This window comes from Lampetra planeri, chromosome 28 (genome assembly GCF_965212315.1).
Source record: "Lampetra planeri chromosome 28, kcLamPlan1.2.h2, whole genome shotgun sequence".
Classification (NCBI taxonomy): Eukaryota; Metazoa; Chordata; class Hyperoartia; order Petromyzontiformes; family Petromyzontidae; genus Lampetra; species Lampetra planeri.
In genome coordinates this window covers 4,631,871-4,648,137 of record NC_136134.1, presented here as the reverse complement: position 1 = coordinate 4,648,137, position 16,267 = coordinate 4,631,871, and the positions used below count along the sequence as shown (strand labels likewise).

The 16,267-nt window shown below is 42.7% G+C and overlaps 1 protein-coding gene across 2 annotated transcripts in view; it reads right to left on the bottom strand.

The window, feature by feature from the left end:
- The window catches only part of PLCH1 (phospholipase C eta 1), a 344,205-nt gene that overhangs the window by 34,530 nt on the left and 293,408 nt on the right, over positions 1 to 16,267 (bottom strand). For both annotated transcript variants that reach the window (XM_078607693.1, XM_078607694.1), the window contains exons 11-12: positions 13,269 to 13,376; positions 2,053 to 2,217 (exon numbers count right to left, since the gene is read on the bottom strand). In XM_078607693.1, coding sequence (XP_078463819.1) covers positions 2,053 to 2,217; positions 13,269 to 13,376 — 273 coding nt within the window. The remainder of the gene's footprint in view (positions 1 to 2,052; positions 2,218 to 13,268; positions 13,377 to 16,267) is intronic.

Here is a 16,267-nt window from a genome sequence, read left to right as displayed (position 1 = left end):
TTATTTGAAAGATTAAAAGGCCTGTACCATGATATTGCTTTACTTGGATGGAATCTCATTTCATATGGGCACTTTTGAATCAGATTACAGTATTTTATATCTCAGGTTTAACAAAGAGTATAACACGTAGGCTTTCGCGACCAATATTTTTAAACCCCCCCAACAAATTGTAAATGTTGTGGTTTCACGCTTCAACACACCGGTGGGCTAAAGCAGTGAACTATTTGTCTTTTGTCAACGTGACACTTTTTTACTGATTGGCCGTGTCGGGTGGTGGAGGGTTACGACACATTTATAAATAACGCGATCTAAACCCAAAAACGTTGATTATGAAAGTAAGAGTATCTTTACAATGCAGCTTTATAAAGTCAACAGACATATTCAGGCAATAAATATAGTACCATTCGTTAGCTTGTTAATGTTGAAAAAAATCATCTATCGCCAGGAGATGTAATTATTTTTTTCAAAATAAACAAAGTAAACTAATAGATAAATAAAATGTAACTGTATCATATTTTTATGTCACGGAAAGGCTGCAAGTTTGATTGAAATATTCCAAACTTGCAGTAGTTAGGGGCTGGGTAGATTGCTGAATATAGACAAACGGTTGATACCTTGTCACGAGTGTCGATTTTTACTCGCTTCTCTAGAGGCTGCATATCTAAAAAGTATATAGAGAGTGGATATGAAAACCTTTCTCGAAGAAACCTTTTTTTCCTCAATTTCCAGCAGCTTTTAGCCTAATTTATTTTTCCTTGGACAACTTTACCCATTTCAAATGTTGTTAAATATTTGTTAAGACCACCACTGTAAGCAAAATATAAATGTGCTTCACATTCACGGGGTTATTACCTCCTTAAACATAAAATAGTAAGTGGATTTTCAAATTTTCACTTAAAGCTTTCGTGACTGCAGGAATTCATATACTTTGAGTCTTTCGGTAAAGCCGCGTAGATAGAAAAAATTATACAAATATCCCGACGTTTCGATCGCAACACAAGCAATCGTCATCAGGTGCAAAAAATAGCAGGAGAGCTGCTGAGGCAGGATGTTATAAAGGTTTGAGATGGGTGTAGTCCAAGGGTCATAAGCGAAGTGGGCGGGGCTAGTGAAGAAATTTGCATGTCAATGTAAAATCGACGACGAAGTTGCGGAGGTGGCCATTGTATTGTGAGAGATTAGCATGTCAATGTAAGGGGTGGCCATTGTATTGTGAGAGATTAGCATGTCAATGTAAGATCGTAGAGCCACCGCCACATCGAGGAAAACGAGCAACGGTGGCTGTGTTGGTGAGACATTTAACCCGTTAATGTAAAGACATTTAATCTGTTAATGAAACACCAGAGAGTCGAAATCAGGAATTTTCACTCCTGGTTTAAGGTCACAGAGGTAGTCAAGCACTGCCTAAATGCGTATCTTAGCACGGACAAATACACTCTTGTAGTTTATTCAGGTAAAAGGTAAATGTGCAACCCCGCAATTCCTTGCTCGTGCCACCGCTGGCAGAGGTGCCTCCATGAGAGACAGCTCCTAAAGAGGCCCTCTAGGAGGTATTTGACGTATTATTTCTTCCCACTGGACCAGCTATCTTTGAAGAGGTGGGATTACTCGGAGATCACCGTACTACGTGTGACCCGCTGATCGACCAACTGTGGTGAGCCCATGCATACTGCTGGGGGACAGAGCTGCGGCTGGGGGGAGCGGTAGTGTCGTGGTTAGCACGTTGCCCTACGGCCAACACCAGTGACGATTATCTGAACCGGTTCTAGACCTCCCCTAGGTCGACTCAGCCTCAAATGAGAACACAATGCAGTGTGTAAACATCGCCACTGGGGAGACAAAGGTGGCCGGGCGTGGCGCTGACCACCCAATCCCCTCGTTTGCCACAGTGCCCGGCCTTCACAGGTGCTCGCTAACAGCACTTGCCCCAACAGTCTGCAAAGGCTATACGGGGGATCAATGTCTTTATCTTTTGGGGGGGGGGTGGGTGGCATTTAAAGAAACAAATACCATTGTTTCAACGCTGTGCTAACCGTCGCAAAAGTGAACCACCTGCTCTTGCTGGAGGCAGATGGCGGGCTTGGTGGCACGTGGCAGGGCTCCGATGGTGAATTCCTCAACCTCCTCCTCGTGGCTCCTCAGCTTCGACTCCTTCTTCATGAACTCGAGGCGCCTCTTGGCGAACGACTCCACCAGCTTGCGATGGGGGCTGCTGTTCTGTACGGGGCAAGGGCGGCACAGAGATGGGTTCGCAGCCGCCACTTGCCAGCGCACTCGGGCGGGCACAGCTGCCACGGTCCACGAGTTAACAGTAAAAAGGGGTTCATCTTCTTGGTTCTTTCGGTAAAGTCACGTAGAATGTAAATAATAAAATAATGAAAATAAAACAATAAAATAATAAAAATAAAACATAATAACATAATTCTCACGACGTTTCGGCCACAACGCAAGCAGCCGTCCTCAGGTGGAGAACAGGTCTGAAGACAGAGTCATTCATGAGAATTATTTTATTATGTTTTATTTTTAATATTTTATTATCTCCATTCTACGTGACTTTACCGAAAGAACCAAAAAGATGAATCCTTGCAGTCACGAAAGCTTTAAATCGAAAAGTAAAAAGGGGGTAAAGGCACAGGCCCTGCAATGTCTTGCTCACGCCACTGCTGGCGGAAGGTTCTCCACTAGAGGGAGCTATAGAGAGCTCCTCGAGAGGATATTGTGGCTAACTCTTCAAACGCTGGCCAAATGTCTTGGAAAAGGTGGGAGGACCCACACTTTACCCCCTCACACACACACACACACGAGGCCTTTCATACCGTTGGGCTGACAGAGTCAGGGTGGATGTAATAAACTTGGGACATTTTTTTCAACCGCCCGTGTCGGTAGACCGAATCAGCGACCTCTCACCGTGTCTCATTGACCGTACATTTTTTTCTAAACCTGCCAATGATAGTACTTCGTCAATTCACCAGGACAATCGTATCAGCGGAATAAGCTGCTGGACATTTGTGACATAGAGTTTTACAGCTTGTGGGATTACTCCAGTGTAAATAAAGATTCTGATTCTGACAGGTTAGTTGAATTTGTAGGCTTGCTAATAGGCTATCAGCAACCAGTGTTGAAATCTATCTGGCTGTGGCAGAAATTTAACGACAATGTCAAAAACTATAAAGCTACTTTTTATTTTACCAGGTAAGGCCCACTGAGCCACAACTTATAGCTCAACGAAGTGGCGTATCATGTGGAAATTTACAGCAGCCAAATATTCTAAACACGTCTCTAAATGCGGAGGGAAAAACGGGAAGACACGGAGAAAAATCCACGTGACCACGGGGAGAGAGAACATGCAAACTCCAAATATACAGCAGGCGTCAGGGTCGGAATCGAACCCAGGACCTCCTGTATACCAGGCGAGCTAGTTAACATCTCCTAGCCACCGTGGCACCCGATTGAAGGGGTAAGAATCCTTCATTGTGCGTGCCGCTTTTTTCGCGGATGGGGTTGTTTTGTTCAGCCCTTGGTGGCTCTCACTTTGCTAAGCGACAGCCAAATACAGGAAGTCAATGGCAGGCAATCAAAAACACACATGTATTACGATTGTATGGCAGTACATCCATTGTTGGACTTTCAATGTAATCTGAAATTTAACCCGGTACATTTGTCCACGTGGTTATTTCATTACTGGCGTTTCTCTGCGCCCTTTCTCAAATCGCTGTGGTCACCACAATAGTGCAGTTCGAGACTATGAATGGATGGCCACGCGGACACAAGGAAACCGGAAAACAGTCACCTCTCATACATTTTCATTGATGACAAAAATAACGTTATGTGCCTGCCGATTTAAGACTCGTATTTCAGGGAAAAAAATTTGTGCAATATTTCATTTGTAAAAAAAAAAAAAACCCAAAGGGAATTGGTAAAAATCAAAGCGTAAATTTATTTATAATAAAAAATACATAAATTTGTAATTCTAAAGATATAATTTTCATCACCAGTATAATTTATGTGTGTGTGTTATATTGTGTCTCTACTTCATGACATCGTCTCTTTAATTACAAATAGGTAGCAATGCGTTGAGATGTGTTGTATCTTGTACAACAGATCCAAAAAGAGTATAAAACTGATTAATACAAACGCCAATAGTTATTGTGCTATGTGAATGACCTCCTCCTGCCATATGAATGTGGAATTTCTACCTCTCAGGACCTCCACTCGTAACGAGCTCCATTGAGTGCACCGTCCGATATTTTTTGAAAGAAATGTAATCATCAAAATTACTTCCTTGTTCAGTTTAGTTGTCTATAATATTCAAAGTTTGCAACATGGGGCATGAGCTGGACTCTAAATGTCACAGGGTGTGTGATGCTGTCCACTGTTAAGTGCACGGTGTTCCATGCTAGTGTCCTGCCGAATTAGTTGTTATTCAGACGAAATTGAACAATCGACCCCATGCAGTGACAAGGGCGCTAACCGCCAGGCTATCCATCTGCCAAATGACCTCAATGAAAGGCTTACTCCTTATGCTTATGAGAGTTGACAGAAGTGCAGCAACAAGAATTGCTCCATATGGTTCCATTAAGTAAAAATGTCACCAAGTACAAAATAGTTTTGTTGTTTTTGTTTAAATTCCCCTTGGGTTTTTTTTTGGCCAGCTGCCATTTAAAACAAATCTGCAAGAACGGGATTTTTCAGCAAATTAAATGGTCATTCGACAATAATGGCAGTCCTCTCCATTCATCCAAACGTCTTGGGCAACAGTTGTGGAATTCATGATGTTAGACGGAGGCCAATACCATTACTGCAGGTCACATGCACACATTTATCATTCAATTAGCCGTATTGACAATGCCTGATGTGACCAGTCCATGAAACTCAGTTAGACCTGTAGATGGAGGGGACAGGCGAGTTCAAACTCTGGTTAACACGGCCCCGGTATGCGATTGTCATGAGTTCACAACTTAGATATGTCCTTCAGGATTAATTCTAACTGGGTTTTATCGATTTTGGCAACAACAAAAATAAGAACGATTTGTGGTCACCAAACACAAGTTGTGCTGAATCGTACTTTTAATAATTTACTGTGTGGATGGTTATAGATTACAAACCCTGTGAATTCAAATGGGAGAATGGGTGGAAAGGACTTAATATTTGTTTTGTAAGTACATGTGATTTGCATCATATCAACATTACATTCCAAACAACATAATGTAAGGCAAACTAACTTTGCAACGTAAACTTATATTTGGATCAAACTCATATTGGGGAAACAAGCAAAACAAATGCAGGAACAAGATCAATATGTGTGTATTTGCATAAGAACTTAAAACCAACGAAACTATTGTTGAAAGGAAGTACAAAGAGAAAACAATACATTGTCCCACCATCACAGCCACCCAGCAGAAAAAAAAGTAAAATTCTCAAATGTTTAAAAAAACGTGAGCCATACTGTACCTTAACCTTCAAAGATGCGTACGTTTGGGCAAAAAGTTAAGAAAAAAACTACATTAGTAAAATTTAGCCAAATAGCAACCCGCAACTTTAGCTACGACGATAAAGCGAGGTCAGAACTACAGAGAAAGAATCTGAGCATGATTTCATCTCATGCAGCAGATGGTGTCGTGTGAAGATTTAAGGGGGAGTGAAATATGTATATATAAAATGTAAACGAGTGCAACAAATAAAACGTGGCAAACACCGTCAGGCGTTTTTAAAAATTTCAATGGGATTGATGGAATATTTTGACACTGTTTGTCATTCAGTTAAAAACGGGTCAACCGGTGGTGCATGCGGGAGATTATGTACCAATGTCCAGCCTTAACATTCCACGTGGGGATAAAAAAAAATATTTGACTTGTTTATGGTAATGCATGGCAAGTGCTCCGTTGTCAGAATGATGCATCTTACACATTGCAGGAATAAATCATTAGGCTGGAATGTGCCTCCGCACATTAGCTCTGCCTGGCGTGTGCAGCGGGCAGACGCAACCTCGCCCTAACAAGTTGGGGAAGGAGGTGCTGTGGCTGTCCGTCACTGGTAGAGTGTGTAGAGAAAACGCACGCGAAATGGTGCTGCAATCTTGACGTGCAAAGCACGCCGGGACGTACTGGATTGTCTGTTTAAAGTCACTGCCTTGTTTTACCCAGTGACCAGCCGTTGGGCGAGGTGGAAAGTGCGCCGATGCACCTCAACTGGACCTTAGGGCCTTCTTGAGTAAATGTTCACGCTAATTGCTGCTCGCAGGCCCAACGCGAATAAGTTTAGTAAAAAATGCACAATCTATATATTCAAATCTAGATACAATCTCTATCGTTGCGTAGTTTTACGTTCTTTATGTGCATTAGTGGCAGATTTAAAAGGCAATGCACTCTACCTGTCTTTTTCCCGGTTGCATATAATGCACACATGTTATTACCTATTAAAGACCGAAAGAAGAGCATTTCTCCACAATTCTGGCTGTCGCCTGATGAAGCTGGTTGGAATAACCGGCCAACCGTCGTACTCGAATTGTAAATGTTGTGGGTTTACTCTCCAACACACCAATGTGCTGAATTCGGAACTATATTTAGTTTTTGTGAAAAACCTCACTAATTGGCCGTGTTGGGTGGTGGATTTAACAACACATTTATATTTATGCGATCTAACCCATTACTTAAATAAATTTTAGATTGTATCATTTTAAAATAATTATAATAATACTAATAATACCTTCCAGAGGGGCCCTCGAGGTCTGCTTCGAGTGGAGGCCCTTCCACCAGCAGTAGCATGAGCAAGCACTTGCAGGGCTGTACCTTTACCGTTTTAATAATTTAGTCCTTTGTCTGCGAGATGAAGGTCCCCCCAGGCTAGACTTCAGAATAACATTCATTCGTGTTATCTATATTTTGTTGAAGCCACCATAGCCTTTCATTTCATTCTGAAGGGGGTTGGGGCTATGGTAAAAATAAATGTGCACTGGGAATTTAAGTTTGTTCATTTTAAAAGCCATACGAATGAGATATTGCCAAGGATCAGCTTTCACATCCAGGTACCGCGGATTTTAATAGTTTCCTAAGGGCAATCCATAGCCATAACCAACCACACAAGATGGCATCTGAGTGAGGCTATATCCCCAATTCAATAAGCATTGCCAGTATTAAAGTCTACATTGCATTATCATGAGATGGCAATGCTCACAAACAGTTATGACCAGTACCCAACAGGCATGTGTTGGGTATTGGTTAAATGGCCGCTGCAGTGGCGAGATGTTAACTACCTCGCCTGGTATACAGGAGGTCGTGGGTTCCATCTCGACCCTGAAGATGTATCTTTGGGGTTTGCATGTTCTCACCGAAATCACGTGGATTTTTTGTCCGGGTCTCTCGGTGTTTCCCCCCCCCACATTAAGAAACATGTGTTTAGAGTATTTGGCCACTACATTTCCACGTGATAAGATGCTTTGTTGAGCTATCATTTGTGGGCAGGTCGCTTCTGAAAAAGAATTCGATAGCTCAGTGGGCCTTAGCTGGTAAAATAAAAAGTTTTTAGTTCATACATATTTGACAAGTGCTTTTAAGGGTTGGGAGAATTGAGAAAATTGGTCTCTGCCTCAAAGTGAATCTGCGTGTGTGCAAAATGCATCAATTGCTGTATCTGTATTCAATGGCCCGGGTGAGCATGTGAGACAGACGATCTCATAGGAAAATGACATTAATGCTTGTAAATGGCATTAATGCTTGTTAATAGCATTAATGCTTTGTATCAGCAGGCAAAGGAGAAGGCATAACCTACTCAGGGTGCAATGGCTAATTTATATGGAAAACATAAATCGTCTTAAATCATTGGGAATGTTTTTTTAAGGGTTGGGTTGAACATGCAAAATAAAATGTGCGGGATATAACACGAAACCACACGTCAGATTCGTACAACACAATTTAAACGTATATATATATATTCGCTATACAATTGCAATGTTAATATTGCTGTTGATAAAATACACGCTAAATTAAATGCACAACACATCGTAACATTGCAGCAAAATATTCCCATTTCCTATTCAAATACAAAACAAGCAATACATATTAAACAGCACCACAATAAGTGAATGCGATTGGAGAGAGCATTACAAAAAAATGTTGCCATGTTCCACAAAAGCTACCCTGATTGTGCTCTTAGCATTATGACATGAGCCAAAGACTCCAATCTGATCTCTTACAAAGCAGTCCATTCATTCATCTTGTTGGAAAGTGGCGCACGGAAGTCGACATCACAGAGCCACTTCTGAGATCGCTTCAAGCAACCCATTCTGCTTATGAGAGTAATGTTCATTTCATGACTGTCAGGTCAATAAATTGAGCGTAGAATCAAATTTAATGTGAATGTGTGTGCAAACATCGGTGAGCAATTCTAGATCTGAAGCTTTCGTGACTGCAAGGATTCATACTCTTAGGTGTTTTCAGTAAAGTCACGTAGTAAGATATAATAAAAAATTAAATAATAGTAAATGGAAATATATTTATTTAATTTATTTTCATTTATTATTATTGATTTAATTGATTTATTTATTGATTTAATTGATTTATTTTCATTTATTATTATTTTATTTTTTATTATTTTTTACCTACGTGACTTTACCGAAAAAAACCAAGAGTATCGGTGACCAAGCTGAAACCATGAACTCGCTAGAATCGAGAACCTCGTTAAAGCACGAGTGATAGCCTGGATTTGAACCCAGGATTTCAGCGGTGCCAGGACCAGAGCCTCGAGTGGCTGAATGGGTTGCTGTAGATCTGTTCAATCCACAGAAGAATATATCAGTTTGATCTACAGCAATAAGCAACAACATTAATCGATGTATTGTTACGCAACGAGTAATTTGCACATAAGAAAGAACAGGACGGCTATTGAAAGAATGTGAAAAAAAGCAATGAACGGAGATGTCAGTTGCATTTTCAACACCACGTTTTGCCATGTCGCTTATATATGTGTGTGTATGTAAAACCAACCGTGGTTTACGCAAGCATAAAGAGCAAATGCAAATCTTGTCAATTTGCAAGGAAATTCAATGTAATTTTAACAATTTACTTACCATGCCAATTCATGCCAAAAGACCCTTCTAATTGACAGGATACCTCTCACAAACCATGGCTTGTAAGCATGTCATTTTTAACGAGTGACCCACACAAATCAGATGCACATCCACATTCATTCTGCGGCGGACTATCGCACAACCCACGTCAAATCATCGCAGGAGCTCTGAAAAAGAAAGGTGAAAGTTTCGGAAGATATGATTCATCCGGCACCGTCTAGGAAATGCAATCGTACACCATTGTCAGTGCGGACGGGACAACGGCACACTTCACAGGGCATATCCAGATCTATTGCAGGCACTGTGAGCGGGGAAACAGAAAACAAATTACTGTAAGAAAAACAAAGGCATTATTCCACAGGCATTACCTGTACCTGAATGTTCATTGATTGTGAGGCAGGTGCTAAATGGGGTCGCATTCGGATCCTTCAACAAATAGCCCCGCCCTGGTCGTTACAATATTGCAAGACTCCATCCCCCCCAAAGTTAATTACAATGCAGTACTAATCAATCGATGAATGCACTAAGCTGTTACAAATAGTATGAAATACATTTACATTTCCCGTAATGAGAAACCGCACACGCTTTTGTTCAGAAGTAGTTCATGTAACTCGTTCTATCGCAGTGCCTCTAATGATTCCCCCCCCCCACAATCAATGTGACACATTTCCATGATTTGGGGTTCTGATTCGATTCGAGGATGATTTATGTTTGCTTATATTTGGCCACACCGCTTGTATTGTTTCTAATTTTCTATCTCGTTTCCACCTGTTCGTTAAACAGCATTAGCCTAAATACGACGATAGTACGTCACTTGACTAAATATTTTGCACAATTCGTAAATAATACGTCGCAATGCAATTGGGATTTATACAGCGTCTAAATGCATCCGCATCTCAAGGGTGCTACTCTCACACATAAGATTTGTACTATTAAGCTGGAATAGAATAAAATGAATCAATATATCGTTACATACCTTTCTTGTTACATTCCTATAACCTCTATCATTAGCGGACGATGTTAACATGTTTAGCGTGCTCTTCGGCGGAGGAACACTCTGGCCTAAGTCTGAACACAACAGCGCTTTGTTTACTATTGCTTCCAGCAGCGATCACGCTTTGAAGATGCGCTCCCACATCATTAGACAGTGGGGGGGGGGGGGGAGATTTGGAATGATTGCAGTGGCATCGGCATGCGAGCTGGTCAATAGCTAATTGCTCATTAGAGCTAATAGGATTTAGAAAATAACGCACAGGTTAATTTGAAAGCTTTGGTTTGAATGCAGTCAAACGTTGCCTGGACTCCACAGTGCCACGGTGATTTAGGGAGCGCTGTGTGTGCCGGTGAGTGGGAGATACTGTGACTATGACAGCGAGACCCACTGTGTATGCATCGTGGAGAGATGACCGCATGGACAGGCAGAAGGATAGAGGGACACACAGTATAAGCAAAACAAAATAAAAATCCCCCGTATAGCCTTAGCAGACTTTTGGGGCAAGTGCAGTTAGCGAGCACCTATGAAGGCCGGGATGATATATTTTTAGATAGTTTGTTTGTTAAAGATGTTCATATGCGGACGTATGTTTTTTTTAGAATAATCATTTTATACGGCCCTTTTCCATTCACTGCCGGATGATGCCCCCCCCCCCCCAAGCCATGCTAGTTATGAGGGTTGTTTGACCATACTCAACCACTCTGGTCATTGTAGGTAGGTCAGGGTCAGGTGGTGTGGGAGGGGGGCTCGTTCAGACACCACCCACCACTGATGCCAGCATTGGCCGGGATTCGAACACAGGTCACCGGGTTCATAGCGCAGTGCATTAATCAATGTGCCACCACAATCTGTTATTCGGCTGAAATAATATTCACAAATATGGTCATGGTAATGTTCCAGACATTCAAAAACATTCCTGAGAATGTGCATATTAATTCCAACGATGAATTTAACCGAATGCGTACCATTGGTTTGAATGATTGCTTTTGTTTGTCTTTAATAAAAAAAAGATTCCGTTAATTTATTTAGTTTATAAACCCATAAAAATCCAAGCAGAAAGCCACAACTTAATTGTTTGTCGCACGCTAATCACGCTGAAATAACTGTAAAAGAATATAAATAATAAAATGTGAAGGTAAAAAAAGTTTAATTACATTACAATCACGAGCAACGGAATGTGCATCGCATGTGTCTGCTTCGGTTATTTTCAGACGGAGCATTTAATTAGACAACGATCCCTCCTAAATTTGGGTCGACATTCTAAAGTAGCAGCCCACTGCGCCCGCGCTTATTTTATTAAACAGAAGTGAAAGCTGCCAGACGGTTTAAATGACGTTGACTATTACCCAACAGTTAAAGGAAATTTACTTAAATCCAATTTGGCCGAGGCAATAGGAGGAAGAGAAAAATAAAAACACATTCCAATGTTTCGCCAGAATGTCACTGCTAACACTCAACATTCAATTTACTTTTGTTTACCGACACACTTTTTTGGCAGCACTAAGCAATGTTTCCTGCTTTCACAATGCCAGATCGATAATGTGAGACCGGCGAATTTTATTCGATGTTTGTCGAAGCCACATTTAAACAACCGGCGATAAAGTGCCAAATTCCCCGTGTGAAATAATGCTCGCGGCGATCATTCGATGATGCGTTTTTGTTTGACGAAACTGCCGCACGCCGCCACCCACCCACCTACCCACACGCCCACCCATCCACCTACCCACACACCCACCCACCCACCTATCCACACGCCCACCCACCCACCTACCCACACGCCCGCACGCCGTGACTCGCCGTTATCTACCTAAGCATCGCTACGTGCGTTCCCAATTGCAAATCCGCGGTGTCAGCCGCGCGCATCAATTACACGGGGCAATGCCGGATGCGTGGGGTGAGAAGCAAATCGACGTTTTGTTGTTGTTGGGTGATAGCGATGGGGGCCAGCCTCTGCGCGATCTATGTAGTCCCATCCAAAAGCCTGAAGATGTTTATCTGTCACGACAGAATTTGCACGAGATACAGCCGACGTCCATTGCATTGTGATAAAAGCGTCCCGCTGTAAAATCCGAGAACTTCCTATGAGAGATGTTATCTCAACTTCTATATGAAACACATGCCGTATATTCGGAATGCACATTGCAAGAAGTGTGCAGTTGATAATGACATTGTACACTGGAAGAAGCTCCACGCTGCTTAATGGTGAAAGATAGCAATCATTTACATCCCTTTATCAGCTCACTGTTGGACGAAGCCCTCCGCGCAACTATTCAATCGTAAGGCTTATTTGACCATACTTCACCACGCTGGCCAGTGAGGCTCAGTTAAGGAGGAAGTGAAGAGTGGCCAGGGCTGTTTGGGATAACTCGCCACCTCCTAGCGGTAGCCGTGGCTGGAAATCGGACTCGGCTCACCGACTTCATAGGTCAGGGCCGGAACCACGTGCATCAATCCTCCCCTCCCACGAACTTTACACTGCAGTGTCACATAAGAGCATTCATATGCGTGCACACAAACGCATATGTTGTGTATGCATGTCTACAAGGAACGTGTACGAGTACACACGAACATGCTTGTGTACACACACACACAGCACAGTGGTAAACGTTGAATATGAAGATTTGAATACCAACAATGTCCATCCATTTCATAAAAAAAATACATTGGAGCATTTATCTATGTACATTCAGTACATAACAGCCAGATGTCAACATGTATACCATACTGTGTGTGTGTATGTATTGTGGGAGCGGTAGTGTAGCGGTTATTACGCCGCGCTATCAATCCGGCGAACCGAGTTCAATTCCCGCTCACGGCAAACGCCGGCGACGATTATTTGAACCGGTCCTGGGTCGTCTCAGCCTCAAATGAGTACCCGGTGCGGTGTGTAAACATCGTTACTGGGGAGACAAAGGCGGTCGAGCGTGGCGCTGGTCACCCACCCCCTCGTGTGCTATGCCGGCCTTCATAGGTGCTCGTTAACAGCTCTTGCCCCAACAGTCTGTTAAGGCTATACAAGAATATCATTGTGTTTATATATGAAAGAAAATGGTGTAATGAACAATATTTAGCACCTTAATCAGGCGCAGGAGTCAGAAATGCCCAGGGCGGACGGAATGGCAAGCGATACGAGAAGAACGACACTTAGGAGAAGAAAATGAAACCAATTAGAGGGTGGCGACGTGTCCTTGCGATAGAGCCACGACATACGTCTCCGTTGATGAGCTTGCACGCCTCCTCGATCTCGTCAGCGCTGTCCTCGTCCGAGACGTCTCCCTCCTCCGCGTCGTCGCTGATGTTTGCCGGCAGCTTCTTGCCCTGCGAGCACGCACGCACGGGGAGCCGCGGACACATTTATGTACGACGCACCCGCTGTCGTGCCTGGATCGGTTCCTAACTCACTGCGCTCGACAGAATTCGACGTGGAGCGGTTTCAAGTTTTTCATTTTCAAGTTTCATTGATTAGGTATAGCCCTGTGAGCCATGCGGCTCTTGAGTCGGGTGCAACCGCAACAATCAAAATATGAACACAGAACATCCCAGAGCGATTACGCGTAACAGAAACATCCTGGAATAAACCAGCAAATATCCCCACCCCCCAAAAAAAAGTATTAAAACGCTGTGTGAAAAAATCACAATGTGGTGCAAGCCAACAACAACAACAACCATAAGACAATTTAGATTAACCGTATGTTTTCAAATCACTAAAATAAAGCTATAAAAACAATGTAACAACAGTAATCATAGGAACTGTGATTTAAATTGAACAATAAACGATATACACATAACACGTACGACCAAACTTGCGGCCAAGTTTGGTCGTACGTGAGGTCGACCGACGATCCGATGCTCGCCGATGCGCTCCAGTCACTCGCTCACCGGGCGTAAGTCTATAAAACTAAACTTTGTTTTTATGTTGCCAGGTAAGGCCCGCTGAACGATACAGCTCTTTTTCAGAAGCGACCTGGCTACAAATGATAGCTCAACGAAGTGGCTCATCACGTGGAAATTTATAGCAGCCAAAATGCTCCAAACGCATGTTTCGAAATGCGGAGAGAAACATGCGTTTGGAGCATTTTGGCTGCTATAAATTTCCACGTGTGTTTCGAAATGCGGAGAGAAAAACTGGAGGACCCGGAGAAAAATCCACACGACAATGGGCAGAACATGCAAACTCCAAATATACAGGCGTCAAGGTCGGGATTGAACCGACGACCTCCTGTATACAAGGTGAGGTAGTTAACATCTCTCCACTGTAGCACCCCCCCAGTCACCTCCTTGGTGAGGGTTGCCATCAAGTTCACTCGTTGATTCCTCCACCCATGTTGAGACACTGACCGTTTCGTCTCATCCACGTCGCACTCAACCACCACACTGCACGCCACCGCACTCCGCTTTCTGCCTCTTTCCACGCACTCCTCCACTTTGGAATTCCCTCCCATCATCATCTATTACCAAGTTCCTCTAACCTTGGTCAAGAACAATTAACCTGTGCATTACACCTTCAGCAGTGCTTGTTCGTCGCTTGCCACGTGGAGTTTTGAGACTTTGGATCTGTACTCAGCAACAGTGATGACAAAAAAATAAATCCGTCCCACCATAGCAGTTGAAAACCCCTTCAGGCTCAGTGCAGGAATCATCGTTATTAAATGCTGGTGGTGGCCCATGCCGGCAATCCAGCACTGTGGAGGTGAGGGTTTTTGTGGATCGCAGAAAATGTTTCAAAACTCCTTTCCCATCGGCATCGAGGCACTACACCCTGGGTTGTCAGGAGAATGCGGGGCAGCAAAGTGCGGACTAATTTCCATCTGTTACATCTGTACGACAGAGGGTGTTTCCCCCTCACACACAAGTGATTTTTTTTCAGGTGCTCCAGTCTCCTTCCACATCTATAAACACCCATTAATCGGATTGTGCAGGGTTGCGAGCTGTAATTCACATGAATGATGCAACTAAAAAAGAAATAATGTCTTCTTGGTTCTTTCGGTAAAGTCACGTAGAAGGGAAATAATAAAATAATAAAAATACAACATAATAAAATAATACAAATAAAACATAATAAAAGAATAAAAATAAAACATAATCAAATAATTCTCACGACGTTTCGGCCACAACGCAAGCAGCCGTCCTCAGGTGACCTGTTCTTCTCACGACGTTTCGGCCACAACGCAAGCAACCGTCCTCAGGTGACATGTTCTTCACCTGAGGACGGCTGCTTGCGTTGTGGCCGAAACGTAGTGAGAATTATTTTATTATGTTTTATTCTTATTATTTTATTACTTCCCTTCCACGTGACTTTACCGAAAGAACCAAGAAGATGAATCCCTGCACTCACGAAAGCTTTAAATCGAAAAAGAAATAATGATTATTATCATAATCAGTATTATAATCAGTCATTTTTTATATAGTCGCATTATTCGCACAATTTGGTGAGCGCAATTGCGGCCTGTTATTCCTCAGGTGTTGCTAAAATGTATATACGGTGCCACTCTGTGGGAAGCCATCAATGGTTGCCATGTGGTTTGACTCACCCACACCATGGACATGTGGAACTTTCACCGCTAAACAGGTGCTCGGTGGATGATCATGACACTGCAACTGCAGGATCGTGAAAAATGGTGGAGGCTTGGGAAAGCCTTCATATAACAGCGGCAAATGATGATGGCCATCGAGAATATGAGTAATGAGTCATTCTCGTTTGCCGTGCAACATGGCAATTCCGGGGAACGATGATGGGAAACATCATGAAGTAATCGTTGTTTTAACCCAGGGCTTTGGAAGTGGAGTTGGTGGATCAAGCAGAGATCATCAAGTGGTATGAGACTCCCAAATCTCGGGCCTGTAAGAAGATCAGCGTATGATCAGCGCAGCACGTTTTGGCAGTAGAGCAAATGAGTTGTGACCAGTCTGTGTGGAGTTTTAAGTGCTTTTCCTTTCATTCGTGACTTTTCTCCGGGTCCTACCTTCTATACTTTAATGGAACATGCAAACCACTCAGAGGAAACAAAGAGAAAAAAAATTGGCTAGGAATCCTGAGGCAGAACAACTCCTGAATGATGAAACTTGGCAACAGTTTCCTGGCTCAAGGATTTTTTTCATTATTATTTAAGTATTCCCTAGTTATTCACAAGGGATACGTTCTGGAGATGCTAGTGCATAGTAGATTTGGTGGATAATGATATTGGCCTCTGAAAATCATCTTAAATACA